Genomic DNA, 17,671 nt, shown 5'->3' on the forward strand with positions numbered 1-17,671 from the left:
TTCGTTGTGCATCTGTAAACGGCCTGTTTACGATGGTACGAGTCAAACCTGGAACAAGAAAATGAAAGAAAAATTAGTTGATTTTAATAGTTTGATTTGTGTATTAACTTTTTTTGTCAAATTAAAGAATCAGTTTTAAAATTTCGAATCATGCCAGAAAATCATAATCCTTTTGGCTTATAATAGGAATCATCATAAAAATGCTAACGACAATAATCTCCAAGTTTTGTTTGTTTATAAATATTGAACTAGTACAAACCTTTTAATGGATGCGATGTACGGCTTTCCAGCTGGCGTGACGTCAATTTTGGATGAGGTAGGTTGCTTGATGCTATTTGAAGTATTTTTAAAAATTGTAACGAAAAAAAAAATTTTTCTATAAGCTTTTATCTTCAAATTCAATAAACTCATAAAAGACTGATGGGAAACATAGAAAGTATTAATAAAAGCATACTACTGTAAGGGTCAAACGTGGTTTAAAAGTGACTAAAAACAATTTTATACATATACTATGTATTTTGTTTTTAAATTATAAAAATATGTTACATTCTATTTAATAAGTTAATTTGTCAAAATAGACCGGTATTTACAAATGTATCATCTGTACAGGTAAAAGCTGAAACATAAAATGAATGGAACGTTAATCATGGGTATAAAGACACTTGGCACATTGCTATTATGTGATGAGATTAATCAGTTTTAGAAAGTCGAATCATGCCAGAAATTCATAATCCTTTTGGCTAATAAATATCATCACAATAAAATTATAACAATGTATAAGTTATATGCTTTAACATTAATAGAAATAAAAGTTACACACCTTTTAAAGAGCAATGAGAGTCTTGCTTGGCTTCGTGATGTCCAGTCTTGATGATGACTAGTTTTGCTCATTTATCATTTTATAAATCAAATTTAATTTCTAATATTAAGCGAATAAATGCAGTATCAAAGTTGACTTAGATCGATTTTAACCGAATTTTTTTCAAGCTAATGAAAACAATTATGAAACGAATTCAAGATAACAGAGTTTAATCCAATAGTCATAAAAAAAGTTTTAAACAAAATGTAAGGATTACTTGGAATGGTGGAACTTTCGCAATAAAAATAGCTTTGTAATAGATTTTAAAACGTTTTTTATCAACAATCAACATACATAGTATGAAGATTACTGAGCGGCTGTTGCAGCGCCAGTTGTCGTGGCGGCGGCAGCGGTAGCCTGAGCCAGTTCTTCGCGCATGCGGTCTTTCTTCAGCTGGCCCATGAACGAAGCCTTGTCGGCGGCGGTCTGGAAACGACCGTGACCGAACTTGGAGCTCGTGTCGATGAACTTGAGGTTGATCTTTTCCAGAGCAGCGCGCTTCGTGTGAACGAGGAGCGACTGTAACGAGATAATAATTTTATTAATCTCATGCTCATATTTACAACGCGAAAAATGAATTTTTTAGTTGTTAAAAATCAGTCCTATCATTCAGAATCACTTGGTGCTCATAATCCTTTTGGCTCTAGGATTGCTCATCATAGTAAAAATATTTATAAAGGGCTCCGCAAAGATATTGAGAAAGATACACACCTTCCTCAGAGTGATGACACGCTTCTTGGGTCCCATGCAGCAACCCTTGATCATGACGAAGTCGTTGTTGACTTCTCCGTAATGCGGGAAACCACCCATGGGTGTGATGCTCTTCTCAGTTAGATCGTACTCGGTGGAAGCGTTGTTCTTGACGATCTATAAAGAAAATGATATTTTGTTAATTCATTTCCTAAATATGATAAAATGTATTTCGTTTTGATTAAAATGTAGCTTGATTGGGAATCTCTAAAGTGTAGAAGACACAACAGAGAACTATGACACAGCACAATAATTTAGCCTCTTGGTTAAATAACCATTAAACTTGCTTTATAAAGGCAAGCGAGTTTAACTGTCCGAGGCAAAAAATTGAATTTGGAAACCACGTTACCTTTCCGTCCTTGGTGTGGATTTCTTGTCCAATACGGTAGATCTTCTTGTTCATCTCGGTACGGTGGTGGTAGCCCTTCTGACCAGCACGGGCAACAGTGAAGGACACTCTGCTAGGATGCCATGCACCAATACAGGCGACCTTCCTGAGACCCTTGTGCGTCTTACGCGGCAGCTTCTTTGTGTGCCAACGCGAAGTAACACCTGTAAAGTGAAAAAAGGGGTTTAATAATTTTTCACAGAATATTGGTTAAAAAGAAATTTTTCAATGAAAAAACTTCAGTAGGAAGGCAGCATGATGTTTTCAGCAGCAAGAGTCTGATAATGCACATCATGTTTTTTCATCATATTAAATTGAGCTTATTAGTCATTTTTATCGTTTATCTATTTAGAACGATAAAAATGTTAAAAATTTGGTAAGTGCAAAGTAAGAAGCCTTAACTGACCTTTGTATCCTTTTCCTTTGGTGACACCAATAACGTCGATCATCTCATCAGGAGCAAAGACATTGTTGACTGGGATGGACTTCTCAAGGTGCTCTCTGGCCCACTTAACTTTGTCTTCAATGGTTCCACCATTGACCTGGATTTCCATGATGTGAGCCTTCTTTTGACGCTGCCTCAACAGCTTCATCTACAATCAAAGTGTTGGTTAGCAACATGTCAATTGAACAATTCACGTGCAAGAAGCCAGATATAAATGTATTTACCTGAGTGTGGGCAATGACACGCACAACCTTGCAGTACTTGACAATTTTCTTGAAGTCCTTCTCGATGGAAGCACGTCCCAAGTCATCTTGCCATTTCTTGGAAGCCTTGGTGAAAGCCTTCTTCTTGCTCTTGTACCTATGAACAAGCAAATGTCCTTTCTATGCAGGCAAGTCCCTAGTAAGCAATGTGATGACCTCATCATATTTGAGCGGAGATCAAGCACACTTGCCGGACTAGCCTGGTTTGAGTATTGAAAACTCAATGGCTAATACCGTCAGGTTAAAAACTCTCATCTTCAGAGCGGAGAGCTTAATTGGGACAAATTTAATAAATTCTGGCACATTTTTCCATAATTTTGTTGGAATGAAACAAAATATGAAGCAATATATCATCACTTTGAAGAATCTTACCAGTTCTTGTAGAAGCGTCTTCTGCAGTCTTCAGAAAGATGCTCAGCCCAGACAGTGGTCAGAGCACGAAGACCATGAGGAGTTTCGATGTAACCAACAACTCCGACAACGATCATTGGTGGAGTTTCAAGGATGGTCACAGCCTCAACAATTTCCTTCTTGTTGACCTCTGCACAAGAGTTAAAATTGATTAGTCAAGGTTTTTATAAAACGAGATCGAATGAATTAGGTAATTATAGATGAAGAGACTGTGCCCAGTATGGTTTATCCCAATGTCATGGCCCAATGGGCTACAAAGAGTTTATGGAATATACCGGACCTCCGCACACACCTACAAGTAGGGGGCAGGGTTTTTCTACGATGCCGCAGTTTGGAATATACCGCACAAGATCAAACAGCTCCTAACTGCTATCAGAACACCAGAGAATGCATTGCTGCACTCATCCAATGAAACGATAAAGGCATCAAACTTAAAGAACACGTGTTTTTCACGTCAAAATTTATTTGTATGATTCTACCACTTTTTTAAATGCAATCTAGTGAAATTTAATAGAGAAATGTAAGATATGCAGGATATTTTAGAGAAAACTTACTTGATCCAGGACGATCGGCCTCACGAACAACGTGGGTCATACCAGCCTTGTAACCGATGAAGGCGGTAAGATGAACCGGCTTGGTTGGGTCATCCTTGGGGAAGGCCTTTACCTTACCACGATGACGCTGTGAGCGCTTCTTGGGGTAGAACCCCATAGAACCGTGTCGCGGCGCACTGAACTTTCTGTGCGACTGTAACAGGCAAAAAAGGACATTTTGTAATTTCAGAGCAGACACGTGGCTACGACAATTGGTTAGAGTGCAATTGCTCAGACCGCCCTAGAAAAATTTCTACATGGCTTGTTTCAGTTTAAACCATAAACGTAAAAAATCTAAATCATCATCGTGAGGGAAGATTTTAATTCGAAGGGAGTATAAATATGTTTCGGAAGTATTTGGAGGTTACATTTCGATGTATCTAGTTCAAATTGAAAATTCTTTCTTATTCGAATCAAAATGTTCATATGCAAGAGTATTAATCTTTGATATATGTTTATAGCAGTAGTTTTTTGAAATATAAATGCATATTAGTTGCAAAAACGATCATTCAAGTGTCGTCAGATCACACCACGATATGCTCTATTTTCACACAGTAATAAACTCGAAATCGTTCAATATTTTGTAAAAATATATTACTAATTGTTGAATGGAGTCATCGTAGAATATAATTATTAGCGTTGCTAGTGAATAGTTGCAGGGATGTTATAAATAAATTGGGATTATGAGAAGAGGTCTTACCATGTTGACGCCAACGAAGAAAATGGACGAATTGGCCGCGCTTATTCAGGCTCATCCGGAACATCTAAGATGAAACCATCTTTTAGCAAGTTATCTTAAGCTATCTTTAGAAGATTTCGCTGGAAATCACCTACATAGATGGCGCGTCGGTTTCTTCGTTGCATATGTGCGTATATACTATATACTATATATCAGTGTGTAAATAGTACTTTGACTTTGTTGCTTCAGCTTTTTTTATGTCAGAAGAAACAATAAATTATTAATGCAAGTGGATCTAGTTGTACATATTTGGATAAAGTATTCAACATGTCAGACATAAATAATCTGAGGGAGACAGTTAGTCAATATGAAGAACAGGTATGTACCTATTTATTTGTAAGATATTGCACTTTTGGAGTATCTTTTTACAATACTTACGCTTATATTGCGCCCATTTTCAGTTGTTTCAAGTACAACAAGCTCTACAAAGTGCGGATGAATCCAACAGAAACGATTTGTTGAGTTTACAGTCTGATCTGAAAGAAATAATAATCCTTACAAAGGAAAGTATTCAAGGTGCAGAAGATGTATCTGCACAAGGATCAACAAATTCAAATCAAAATTCCAAAAGTGACTTGGACGATGAATACGATTTATTCAAGGTAATGTCTTTAAAATAATTTAACTTTTGGATTCTTTTACTTTATTTGATGGAATTCATTTTTTACTTACTAGGCTGAAATGGCTAAATTGGACGATGAAGCCAGCACTGATAAAAGTCTGGAATCTATAGCTCAATCATCATCGAATAATTTGGAAGTCAGTATAACGATGTATAAGATACAATTTATAAAAGCATACTTATAAGACAGTTTTATACTGTAGGATGAATTCAAGACACTCGAAGGCACCAAATGCCGAGCCCCACACGGAGGCAGTTGGGGTGGTATGGGATACCACAATGCCATGATCTGCTCTGTATATAAAAATGACGATCAGTTATCAAGCCTGAACGATATAATGGTATATTTTGAAAATATTTTTCAATTAGTTTAACATATTGTATACTATAATATGATTTCATTGAATTATTTAAGGTAAGAGTACTTTATATCAATCCAACGCATAAAGAAATGCTTCCCTGTCCTTACTTTTTGGAAGGCTCATGTAAATTTTCCGAAGAACAGTGCCACTTTTCTCATGGAGCAGTTGTTCCATTTACAAGTATACAAGAGTACAAGTAATGATTCTTTCATTGATTTCTATCTAATATGATTTGGGAAAAATGAAATAATATAAAATCGCTTCCAGAGAACCAGATTTTTCAAGCATAAAAATGGGAAGTAGGGTTTTAGCAAAACAAACAAACAAATTGTGGCACAGATGTGTTATTTTAAAAACACCTGACGATAAAAATAATGAATATGAAGTAAAATTTGAAGCTAGTGGTAAAGTAACAGAAGTTGGTATAGATGATTTGCTTCCTCTTGGTAAATAAAAATGTATTACTATTATTTATTTCTTTGTTGTATACATTTAATACTGCAATTCTATAATACTACTTAATGTTTTTCAAGATGATGCTGGTTTGCAAATGTCAGATTCTTCAGACGATAGTGACTATGAAGAAGAAATGAAGACCTGTCAAAATGAAGAACTTGTGCATAAATCTCTTCTAACAAATAACGCAAATACACGACTTGGTGGTTGGGAAGAACATACTCGTGGCATAGGTAGTAAATTGATGGCTCAGATGGGTTATATTACTGGCACAGGCTTGGGTAAGAGATCTGATGGAAGAATAAACCCAGTTGAAGCTACTGTTCTGCCAGCTGGAAAATCACTGGGTCAGTAACAAAGAGTAATTTTATGTTTTGAAACATAATTTTGTATAATTTAAAAATATTTATACTCAGATCACTGCATGACTTTGAGAGAAAATGCTGGAGGTGATAAGGATTTATTCAGTGTAGAAAGAAAAATGCAAAAGCAAAAGAAAAAATTAGAACAGCAGAGGCAAAAAGAATATTTGAGAGAAAAACAGCGAGAAAAGAATAATGTGTTTAATTTCATGAATGCTGCGCTTGGAAGTAAATGTAAGTTAATAAATTATAAATCAGCAATTTAAACTCTAAGGTACTTAATCAAACGTGATTTGTACTGATACGCTCGTTATATTACAGCCAAAGAACCAGAACCAAGCAGTTCAAAGCTACTCAAAGAACTAAAAAAAGAATCTAACAAAAATTTAAACATAGCCAGCTATCAAATTGGAGAAGATATTTCAAGATTGGAGAGGCAGTCTTCTGAACTTCGAAATAATACAGCGCAGTTTAGTAAAGACAGTATTCAGTATAACAGTAAAGTATCCAAGTATAATGAAATTCAAAAACAAATTGTAAAATTAAAGGCTTCAGCAAAGAGGATAGCAGCAGAACAAAATCAACGAAAGTTTAAGGCAAAATTGAAAGAATTTTAATATTAGTATTAATTTTTACGTAAGTTATTAATGCTTTTTTTTTAAGGAAATTCATTTTTAATAAAATGACGTGTATATAGTGCTGGACTGAATAAACTAAGGCGTCGAGTTTTGCATTTAATTATGCATTTATTATATTTTCTTTGAGAATTCGATATTTCTTTCTATATAAATATTTTACATTGATTTAGACATTACATTTGCAGACCACTCAATTCAGATTACTTAAAAATAAACTTTTTAACTCCGTTACACGGTACAACATATCCAATAAAAAATAAAACTTTTAGTTCATCTATAGACATAAAGCACGTATTCTTACGCAGTAAGCACATGTTCTGATTATATAAAATATCACGATCCTATGCTACTTTTAGAAGCAAGAACCACTCGCTTCGCATTAAAATTAAGTTGTTTTATTATTTAAGAGCTTTAAAAATTTGTTCAAGCTCGAATCTGTTTAATTGTCGGCGTTGACGGTAAGTGGGCTGCAGCTACTGGCGATAAAGCTGGACGAGTACGAATTTTCGCTAACTTCTCAGGGTGACTAGCAATTACGCTTTGCCAATCAAAATCGTCGTTGTTTTCTTTCTTTGTTTCTTCTTTGTTCTGCAAAAAGACAAGTCAGACTTCAACGCTCTTCGCAGCTCATACGATCAATGTTGAATAGTTGAAAACTTCGGAGTTAAAAATGACCGTAAGTAAAGTATACTTGTTACCTCTTTTCCTCTCCTTTTCCTCAAGTTGTACGACTTCGTGTTGGTCTCAATCGATACGTAATTTACATTGGCATGCGACAGTCGACCACACCCAAATATATGCTCTAAATTCGTGTCTTTTCGAAAAAGACTTCGCAAGTACGTGTAATCCGGTTTCGAGTTGAAACGAAGATTAATGCAGTATTCCATGAATGTTGTTAAGTTTTCTGTAAATAAATATACTTTCACACATTTCAGTATACAGCATAGCTTGAAATTAAAATATTTTCATTGTATTTTACTAGGTGGCTCTTTATCCTGAAAACATTCCCGAAAGAATAAGTCAAGATTTTTCAAGTATTGTTCCTTTTTGATGGCAAGGTGCATGAAATTAAGAAACGGCTGTTGAATTAGACTAGACCACGGTAATTGTCCACCAAGCCATGTGATCAAATTGTAACCCAAGGATTCCAAATCTCCACGTCTCGAGTATGCTGATTGGGTTATGGGATTAAAAAACAAGTATTAAATTTATATCGCGATATGAAAAATGATAAAGATCACGAGTATTGTAATGTTTGCATGTATTTACCGCCTTGATGAGAATCACAGGAAGTAAAAAGTAATGTTCCGCGATGTGCCCTTTTTCTGTCGCTTAAATAGGGTTTGTGTAATCCTTGACTCGTTCGAAATTTAGACACCAGGCCGAAGTCGATTATCATCGCTTGATTTTTTCCAAGTTCTCGGTGCTTCTGACTTCTTAAGACAATGTTTTTAGCCTTTACGTCGTTGTGCGAGAATCCCTTGGCGTGAATATATTCCAGCGCGTACAACTGGTAATTAACGGTTTTAGCTAGCTTTTCTTTTGTTCTTTTGATTTTAACATTACAAAATCTGTGCAATCAAAATTACCATTTGTACGACTAAACTATTGACGAAATCCATTGATAGTATCTGATGCAAACCGAATATGTCCGTATCGTATCTCGGCAATATTAAAAATCGATAGAAATGGTCCCGATACACGTGGATCCCAGATCCTACGTAGCAAGGTATACCCAGGTCATTCAGTTTGTTTTCCTTGCAATAATCAGCTACTAAACGCAAATGAGTGTTCAGTTTTGTAAATAAACGTTCTTGATATAGATGTTGGCAAAGTTCGAATTATCGTGTTTTTTGCAACTCCATATCGCAGTAAAACTCATTTGATTTATTTAAATGTATAAACTCTAGGTTTGTTCATATATCATTAGAGAAAAAAAAAGAAGAGCGATTATAATTAAATAAGATTCACTTACTCATTTTGAATCGTGCAGCGGATCTGTAGAAGTCGATCTCCCTGTAAAGAGTACTATCTTTATATGCTGCGAGTTTGACAACGTACTTCTCCTCTGCGCCAAGGACATCTCTCGAAACTGAAACATATACCTATAATATCGATAGTAATGATTCATGAAATCATTGCGACTTCATTTGTACTATATCGAAATTCGTATTTATGTACCCAGATAAACACTTCCAAAACCACCCCTGCTTAAAAAATTTCCTAGTTTCCATTTTCGCTCTGCATTATCTGTTAATATTTGGCCAGCAGGAATCTTATTTTGCAGGCAGACAATACACGTGCAAATTTTTTCTTCCGCAATAATCACTTCACCTGCTTCAGCCAGCATTTTCTTGTTGGATTTTTGAAATAGTTGTGATCCAAACTCATCAGCGGTTACGTTATAGACAAAAGCAAAGCGTAAACAATACACGACAGCTGTAACGACCTGAACGCGATATACGCGATCTGTATAGAGAGGTATATTCAAAATAAATAGATATATATATATAACTTAAGTAAATAGATATAATATGTACATTACACTTGTACGCATCTTGGGGTTGACGAGTTTTTAGGAGCACTTTTATGGAATACGCACCTATAATTTATATAACTGAAATTGTCATGACATATATAGGATCATTTTTAATGTTCTTGATCATGAAGTATACAAGACGCGCGACAACTTTCGCCGGCACTTGTATATACTGTATAAACGCGCATATACTGCGTGGCTATTTTTTTTTTTTTTCTGAAAATCAATCGGATTTATATCTTGTATGCATGTAGAAATTACATTACGAGATCCTTTGCTAAAATATTGCTAAAATAATTAAATAGTATAAAAATGATTCCACAGTTTCATTCTTGAATCTTTATTATTATATAGATATCCGTATAGGTGTGTAGCATTGATCTTCATCAGTATTATGTTTCTTTATCGCGACAAGTATAGTGTGTTCTACTTTTAACTTATATCTTTATAAATTTCAGTAACATTAAGCGAAAACAATGAATCAGCCTATCTAATCAATAAATCCGTTGATTTCAAAACATGTATTTTCTTATAATTTTATAATTTAAATCTGCAAGCTTGCAATAGCTTTGCGCGCCAAATAAATTCAATAGCTAAAAAGCTTTCGATCTTATATACAATACCGCCTCTGCAGTATCTCCCACGAATCAATACATTCGTACCCTAATAGGTAAACACGCGAAATGCATTCGTTTCCCAAACAATAACCAGCTCAATCTACGCTTATCAATATCGCATTTCCAACTCCCTCTGCTCCGTTATTTCAGAGTCGTGATATCGCTCGCAGCTTTCGATCAGCCGGTGCCACGTCAGATGCCTTAATTTAATATATACTATCTGCTACGCTACCGGTGCGGGATCACCTGTTTTTCTCTTCTCTTTCTATATACTTATTCCACTTATATACCCGCATCCATTCGTTGGCTATACACAGATATCCACACATTGTACACTGCAATTACTAGTACTACACACACACTATACTCGCGCCGCGGCGGCTGCGGACAAGGTTATACCTACCTAATAACAGGCGTCGGTGAAGTGAGAAAAACACCTTCGGCAGCTTCTGAATGTCGTGCGCGCGATGCAGAGACAATGAAGCGCAATCTCATCAGCTGGTTTAAGTTCCTCGTGCTGGCGGCCTTCACCGTCTTCCTCACGACGCTCATCTTTCGCTTCCTCCGAGGGCCCAGGATCATCGTCCACGACTCGCCCGCAGCAAGGGCTCGTTTTCTGAGGGAGAATGGCAAGCTGGCTGCTGATGCTATACAGTCTCCTCTCGAACACGAGGTGTGTATTTAACTGTTCATTGATGTTTTGTTTTTCTATGGCAAAGCATGCCTATGACACTACTTATGTCGCTTTCGAAGGTTATTATTGAGGGGAAGATAGACTGGCACGACTATGAGAGGATCCAGAACGAGGAGAAGAGGACTGGCACGGGTGAGCAAGGCAAGGCTGCCACTCTCTCGCCGTCAATGGAAGATCTCAAAGACAGACTGTACAAGGTAAATGGCTTTAACGCTGCACTGAGCGATCTTATATCCCTGAACAGATCGATACCAGACATCAGGCATCCCGATTGTAAAAACAAGAGATATTTGAAGGATCTTGATCCTGTCTCGGTTGTGGTCTCTTTTCACAACGAGCACTTTAGTACTTTGATGAGAACCTGCTGGAGTGTTATCAACAGATCTCCACCTTCCTTGCTGCATGAGATTATACTAGTCGACGACGCCAGTACAAAAGTTGAGCTGAAGGATAAACTTGACGAATACGTGAAGAAAAACTTACCTAAGGTAAAAATAGTGAGACTGCCTAGACGCTCAGGCCTCATAAGAGGCAGACTGGCTGGAGCAAGAAAAGCTACAGCTAAAATTCTTGTCTTCCTTGACTCGCACAGCGAGGCCAATGTCAATTGGCTTCCACCTTTGCTTGAGCCAATAGCCAAGGATTATAAGACTTGTGTATGCCCCTTCATTGATGTCATTGCTTATGAGACTTTTGAGTACAGAGCACAAGACGAGGGAGCTAGAGGTGCATTCGACTGGGAGTTGTACTATAAGAGATTGCCGTTACTTCCAGAAGACTTGAAGAATCCTTCCGAGCCTTTCAAGAGCCCTGTTATGGCAGGTGGATTGTTTGCCATAAGTGCCAAATTCTTTTGGGAGCTTGGTGGCTACGATCCTGGCTTGGATATCTGGGGAGGTGAGCAGTACGAACTTTCTTTCAAGATTTGGCAATGTGGTGGACAGATGTACGATGCTCCCTGTTCAAGAGTAGGCCACATTTACAGAAAGTTCCCACCTTTTCCCAATCCAGGAAGAGGCGATTTTCTTGGCAAGAATTACAAGAGAGTAGCTGAAGTATGGATGGATGAGTATGCAGACTTCATCTATAGAAGACGACCTCACTTGAGGGCAATGGATCCTGGAGATTTGACAGAACAAAAGGCTCTAAGAGACAAACTTAAATGTAAATCTTTCAAATGGTTCATGGAAAATATTGCTTTCGATCTAGTTGAAGTCTATCCTCCCATTGAACCTGACGACTTTGCTTATGGAGAGATGAGAAACATCGGAGTTCCCAATCTCTGCCTTGATGCTAAAGGTAAGGGTAAAGATGAAGAAATAGCTGTAGACTACTGTCAAAAGGACACTCCCAAAATCAAAGGAGAACAAGAGTTCCAACTTACTTGGCACAAGGACATTCGTCCGAATAGACGCACAGAATGCTTGGACGTTTCTAGAGGAGACGACAAATCCCCGGTGACACTTTATCCATGCCATGGAAAGCAAGGAAATCAACTCTGGCGTTACAATGTCGAAAAACAGTGGCTTCAACATGGGTATGGATCTAGATGTCTCGACATGGATCCAGCGAGTAAAAAAGTCTACGTAAGCAACTGTGACCCGACGTCTTCTACGCAAAAGTGGCGAATAGAACACGTGAATATGAAAGCAATGAACAATTGGGAAAACGTAGTCCCTAAGGCCAATCAAAGAAACGATTTTGATTTTTGAGATTCCATCATTGTGAAATTGCCATATTTTATAGCTAGTCATTCTTTTGACGTTCGTGAAGAAAAACACTGTTGAATTTTTTTTGCACACATAGAGATATTTAAAACTTACTTGCCAGAGATACTTGACTCAAAAGTTTTTTTTTTCTTAAGAACTAGTTCATGTCTAGAAATCGCTATTATTCCAGTGTACAAGTGTGCCTTAAAAACTATTACATCGAACAAGTACAATATGCTGAATGAAAAGAAGCATGTACTGAAAGCATTAGTACTTAATTTTGAAAAATATTTTCTTTTTTCGGAAAATCAATGTGATAAGACGATCGTATTCGATAGTAACGATGATAGTACATACTGATACAAATTAAAACAAAAAATATTTGCATTTTTTTTTTTAAGTATTTATCAACCGTCATCAAAGCGTACTTTTGTAATATTAGTAAATATCCTAAAAAAGAGAGAGCTTCCTTATTTTAAGTATTTCGTTATTGTTATATTTCTTTGTAGCCATAGATTTTGTGACATTTATTGAAGGTGTAGGAATTGGTAATTTTAGTGTGTATAAACGGGATTTGCAACTGTATTTTTTTTTAGTATTTTAGTATTTGTACGCCATTGTGTATGGAAAATTTTCTACTATATTATAAATTACGTTGAACAACTTTTAATGCTCCTTAGTTCTAGATATTATGCAATCCTTGAATTTTATATATTCATTGAAAATCTACACTGATATATTCGTCTTATACTCAACTAAAGCCATATCAAAGTATACGCACAGAATGTGAAATAATTCAAAGTTATCGCCCACTTGATATTACCAGCCAGAACAGTATATGAAACAGCACGTGTATCTGTGTAGGATTTCGAACCCAGTGCATATATAGCTTGAAACCAGAATGATTTTAAAATAACGTACATATCAAACATATACAATTATTATTGTAACGTAAGATAAAAGCTATCTGAAAGATGGCTAAATCTTCATGTTTGCCAGGAGCCTTTTTTGCATGAAATATCATTGTAATTGAGTTGATTATTCAAAGTGGCTCTTGTAAATATATAAATATATTGATGTAAACACACTTTTAAAGAGAACATGTTGCAATAAGTATAGCGAGCATGCAAGAACCTCTGTGATAGTTCTGTGAACTCGATAAAAAAAGAAATTAATGCAATTTCAGTTTTACTATGATAAATATATATTCGCGAGATCATTATTTTATTTTTTTTTTTCTAGGCAAACGTCTTGTTAATATATACAATTTATTGTATATAAGCTATTGAGATAAGTATTTTATAGGAGTTATGCTTCCTCAATGTATTGTGTAACCTTACGAAAACGACTGGTTGTGTGTAATATTCCGCATTATATATAATTAATTCCATTATTTGTTAGGATACTGCAAATGTAGTACTTGTCTTTGATAATGTACCGCACAATCATTCTATGATTTCTTTGAACAGTGACGAATTGAAAAGATGTGTTCGGGGCTAGAGAACTATATAAGAGAGCTCAAAATAACGGGGTGTATAAGAGTTTAGGGAAGGGAAAACTTAAATTTATAGTACTATTATTTTTAAGGACACAATTGTATTCAGCAACGTGCCAACAATTAAAGAGAAGAACTGTAATTTAATTCATATTCTTTCCGAAGAATTTTTACTGCTAAGAATAATTAAGGAAATAAAAAAAAATTACAAAACTTGTGTATACCATCGACATGTTATATTTTTTTAAATCTGCCACAACTACCGCAATACTCGTCCATATAAGCTTACGTTATACTCAATAATCTATAGGATACTTAATCACTGTACTAAAACGCTGCTTTTCTCATAGCTCGAATATATTATAGACATGAAAAACTCAGCACGAAAATCACATCTCACAAATAAATAAGTAACAATGATGCGCGGAAATGTGCGCTCACAAGCGACTGTAGACGGATTCGTGAACAACCATATCTTTTGTTACTTGCTCGACGCTCTTACAGCCTGAAATACAAATAGAACTGATGATTTAATTTCATTCATTTAATATGAAAATAATTCTCTCGCGAATCAGGGTGAAAAGCATCGTAAGTACCTGCGAGAGCGAAAGCCTGGTCGATTTCCCGCCTCATCATTTCGAGCACAGACCTGGCGCCTTGTTCTCCGCCGCAGGTCAGACCCCACAGTAAAGGTCTACCAAAGAATACCTAGATGCAATTCAATCATTTTTAATTATTCATTTTCAATCGTATAGGAAAAAATGAAAGTTTCAGTCTGTGCACCATCTTAGCGCCAAGCGCTAGAGCCTTAAAAACATCCGTTCCCTGAGTAATTCCTCCATCCATGAAGACCTCAACCTTGTTCCCGACCGCTCTGACAATTTCGGGTAGAGCTTCGATCTGCAATAATTCGCCATCGTTTAATTATTAATCTTGGATCAGCATGAACTTTGAGTTATCAACTTACCGATGCAGGTGTACCGTCGATCTGACGAGCTCCGTGATTCGACACCATGATGGCACTTGCCCCGTACTTGACTCCGAGTTCCGCGTCCTCCGCCGTGAGAACACCTTTCAGTACTATCGGCAGTTTGGTGACGCTGTAACTCAGCAAGTGTATTCATTAATTCTATAATTATAAGGTCACTGTGAGCTAAACAAAAGTTACCTTTTCAGCCAGGTGACAACGTTCCAAGTCAAGGAATCGTCGAAGAGATTCGTGACGTACTCGCTGAGACCGGAGCCCTCGCTCGAAGAATTGATTTTTCGCGCCAAGTAGCCGTCGAAGTTGGCAAACCTACACGGCCCCGCAAAAAATTACAAAAATAACTCAATACCAACTAGAATCAACTGTAATCGACGCAATGCTGCACCTCAAGTGTTTGGGCAGAGCAAACTTGTTTCTGATGTCGCGCCTCCGGTCTCCAAACATGGGTGTATCGACCGTAAGCACCAGAGCTTTAAAACCGGCTTTCTCAGCTCGGCGTATCAGATTCAGGGTGACGTTCCTGTCGAAGTAGACGTAAAGCTGAAACCATTTGACAGCCTCTGGAGCAGCCTCTGCTACCTCCTCGATGCTGCTGGTGGAAATGGTCGAGAGTATGAAGACTGTTTTCGCGGCTTGGGCGGCTGAAAAATCGATTTATTTATCGTCATTATTTATTTATTTATTTTTCTTTTTTTTTTACAATTCGAAGGACGGAAGTGATCGAGCTTTTCCTGCTTTGTTACGTATAATTTGTAGTACCATCAGAGGCCAAGTCCTCGAGTGATGACTGCTGGTTTGTGTACGCACACAGGAGATTACTATTTTATCTTCTTCAACTCACGCTTCACGTTCTCTATTGCGTTTATCGGATTTATCCACGATTGTAGTGTCGTATCAGCGAGCCGATTTTTACGACAAGAGATGAAATAATTTTGTTTGAATCAACTTTGTCAACGAACTTTCAGACGCGCTATCTCTACATCAGCCCCGTAAAGTACTATATCACGCTTACATTACATCAGTTTGCGCATGACTGATGATACAAAGGAGCCGTCGCGGAATCTTTCTTTAACGTAAACGTATACAAATCAAATAAAACACCGCCTTATCTCCGTTGAAAGATCTCTGTTCCGCACCTTTGACATTGGCGCACTCGCCGTCGGGATGTGCCATCCTCTGCATAGCAGTCGGCGAGACGCCCAACGGCATGGAAAGCTTCTCCCCGAGAACCGTCGTGCTGATGTCCCTTTTCGACACATCTCGCAGTACTCGAGGACGTATTCTGATTCTGAAAATTGTGGATCACACTTTTATTACATACAACCGATTTGAAAAGTCCGTATACGTACTTTTTAAAGGCTTCTCTGTTCCACTTGAGGGTGTTCTCGTCCCCGGCACCGCTTCTGTAGTAGTCCCTCACGGAAGGAGTGAGATTGTTCAGTGCATGTTTCTCGTAGTCTTGGATGCAGACGAAACGCGCCATCCTTGGATTATGTAAAATAATAAATACAACGATAGCTGCGTGTTTTTAGATTTCAAGCAGAATTGTAATGAGGATTTTCGAATAACCCGAGCAGCATGACGTGCCGTCATTAAGTTATGTAAACACAAGTATTATCATGCGGTAGATTGCTTGCTCAATTCGTGAATGTGTTTGATTATTTGAGATAGCCAAGTCGAGATGTTCGAAAGTAGGCGAAAAATGAAAAAATTTCGTAAAAGTGTGCTATATCTCGGATGAGTTGCGTATAGCAATCGTATGCGTACTCGCAAGTGTAAACAAACAGACAGTAGCAAACAAAGAAGGAGTTGAATCACTCATCTCAATCTCGTAGCATAGCAGAATCTACATGCAATATATCGCAGCTTCGATGCTTTGTGTAAACATTATCAGCGTATAACGATGAGCGACGAAGTCAATACACTCGTTGCGTGATATTGTACACCGGTACATACATAAAAAACGATCGATTTTTTCAAAAGTTCTCACCTGCTGTATCGAAGCGATCGTGCGCTTAGTTCGTGAAAAACCGGCAACGCGTGGGTGGCAGCTGCAGCACAGAGGTCAGACTGAGCGAGCGATCGCTCCTCGGTATATTAGCTTCCTCAATTGAGACGCCGAATTCTCTCCCTCTTTCCGCGACGATAATGCGACGACGACGACAGAGAGCTTTAGCCATCACCTCTATTCAATGCCAATGTAACCGATAAGCCTCTCTTTCTCGGCGACAGCAGCATCTTTTTCCGTAAGTATAAAGATGACATAGCGAGAGACAACGGAAATCTTTATGGATAACAAACGCGCGTTTGATAAGAGTGTGCGCGTATCGGCTTGAGAGTAATTACGCGTGTTGATTGGGATGAGTAGAAAGTATCTATTGTTTCTATTTATACTGATAGCTTCTGCGAACTATCGGAGCGTTCAATGGGGCTTCTTCATTTTTTTTATCAAGGTTCTTCATTAGTTTCGTATAAGCATCGGAATCTATATATATACTAATGCTTCTACGAACGATCGGAGCGTTCAATGGGGCTTCTTCATTATTTTATGAAGGTTCTTCATTAGTTTCGTATAAGTCAAGGGGCTCGGTAGCTCCCCGATGGCAAATCTAAGTTTTTTATACACTCTGCCGTGGGGGAGCAGCGCGACCCTATTATACTTTGATATCAGAATGACATTGAAAAAAAAATCGACGACTGCTTAAGTACGTGCTCCTGAAGTAAGTGAGCTGATTATTGAA

The 17,671-nt window shown here is 37.4% G+C and overlaps 5 protein-coding genes and 1 non-coding gene across 9 annotated transcripts; 2 read left to right on the forward strand and 4 right to left on the reverse strand.

The window, feature by feature from the left end:
• Positions 1-1,116: 1,116 nt before the first annotated feature.
• Positions 1,117-3,893, reverse strand: LOC100120962 (60S ribosomal protein L3). Its single transcript, XM_008214198.3, has 7 exons — positions 3,671-3,893; positions 3,078-3,246; positions 2,667-2,802; positions 2,404-2,590; positions 1,959-2,161; positions 1,571-1,726; positions 1,117-1,378 (listed from the first exon to the last, which is right to left on the reverse strand). The coding sequence occupies exons 1-7, from the start codon at positions 3,825-3,827 to the stop codon at positions 1,166-1,168; spliced, it is 1,221 nt and encodes a 406-aa protein (XP_008212420.1). The 5' UTR covers positions 3,828-3,893; the 3' UTR covers positions 1,117-1,165.
• A 43-nt stretch (positions 3,894-3,936) lies between these two features.
• On the reverse strand, positions 3,937-4,015 carry LOC116416214. Its single transcript, XR_004226733.1, has one exon. It is a non-coding gene; the product is annotated as a small nucleolar RNA U43 (small nucleolar RNA).
• A 556-nt stretch (positions 4,016-4,571) lies between these two features.
• Positions 4,572-6,988, forward strand: LOC100679444 (zinc finger CCCH-type with G patch domain-containing protein). Its single transcript, XM_031923058.1, has 9 exons — positions 4,572-4,766; positions 4,850-5,050; positions 5,124-5,207; positions 5,274-5,411; positions 5,486-5,628; positions 5,700-5,878; positions 5,966-6,235; positions 6,305-6,484; positions 6,572-6,988. Exons 1-9 carry the CDS (start codon positions 4,716-4,718, stop codon positions 6,865-6,867), a joined length of 1,542 nt encoding a protein of 513 aa, XP_031778918.1. The 5' UTR covers positions 4,572-4,715; the 3' UTR covers positions 6,868-6,988.
• LOC100119639 (serine/threonine-protein kinase VRK1-like) lies at positions 6,977-10,873 on the reverse strand. 4 transcript variants are annotated; one of them, XM_032597630.1, is made up of 8 exons: positions 9,434-10,873; positions 9,070-9,357; positions 8,864-8,980; positions 8,478-8,662; positions 8,158-8,398; positions 7,868-8,059; positions 7,587-7,792; positions 6,977-7,476 (listed from the first exon to the last, which is right to left on the reverse strand). In XM_032597630.1, the coding sequence occupies exons 2-8, from the start codon at positions 9,236-9,238 to the stop codon at positions 7,312-7,314; spliced, it is 1,275 nt and encodes a 424-aa protein (XP_032453521.1). In that variant the 5' UTR covers positions 9,239-9,357; positions 9,434-10,873; the 3' UTR covers positions 6,977-7,311. The 4 variants fall into 4 exon arrangements, with proteins under 4 accessions (XP_032453521.1, XP_032453522.1, XP_016837849.1 ...); XM_032597631.1 differs by having other exon boundaries at positions 7,274-7,476; positions 8,864-8,993; positions 9,434-10,178; XM_016982360.3 differs by having other exon boundaries at positions 7,274-7,476; positions 7,587-7,807; positions 9,429-9,525.
• Positions 10,523-12,450, forward strand: LOC100120912 (polypeptide GalNAc transferase 6-like). The gene is made up of 2 exons (NM_001167787.1): positions 10,523-10,717; positions 10,798-12,450. The coding sequence occupies exons 1-2, from the start codon at positions 10,523-10,525 to the stop codon at positions 12,448-12,450; spliced, it is 1,848 nt and encodes a 615-aa protein (NP_001161259.1).
• Positions 12,451-13,032: 582 nt separating this feature from the next.
• LOC100120888 (hydroxyacid oxidase 1) lies at positions 13,033-17,176 on the reverse strand. Its single transcript, XM_001604429.4, has 9 exons — positions 16,921-17,176; positions 16,280-16,414; positions 16,067-16,218; positions 15,316-15,571; positions 15,111-15,239; positions 14,910-15,042; positions 14,726-14,842; positions 14,539-14,650; positions 13,033-14,447 (listed from the first exon to the last, which is right to left on the reverse strand). Exons 2-9 carry the CDS (start codon positions 16,411-16,413, stop codon positions 14,380-14,382), a joined length of 1,101 nt encoding a protein of 366 aa, XP_001604479.1. The 5' UTR covers position 16,414; positions 16,921-17,176; the 3' UTR covers positions 13,033-14,379.
• Positions 17,177-17,671: the final 495 nt, after the last annotated feature.

The sequence above is a fragment of the Nasonia vitripennis genome, chromosome 2 (genome assembly GCF_009193385.2).
Source record: "Nasonia vitripennis strain AsymCx chromosome 2, Nvit_psr_1.1, whole genome shotgun sequence".
In the NCBI taxonomy this organism is placed as follows: Eukaryota; Metazoa; Arthropoda; class Insecta; order Hymenoptera; family Pteromalidae; genus Nasonia; species Nasonia vitripennis.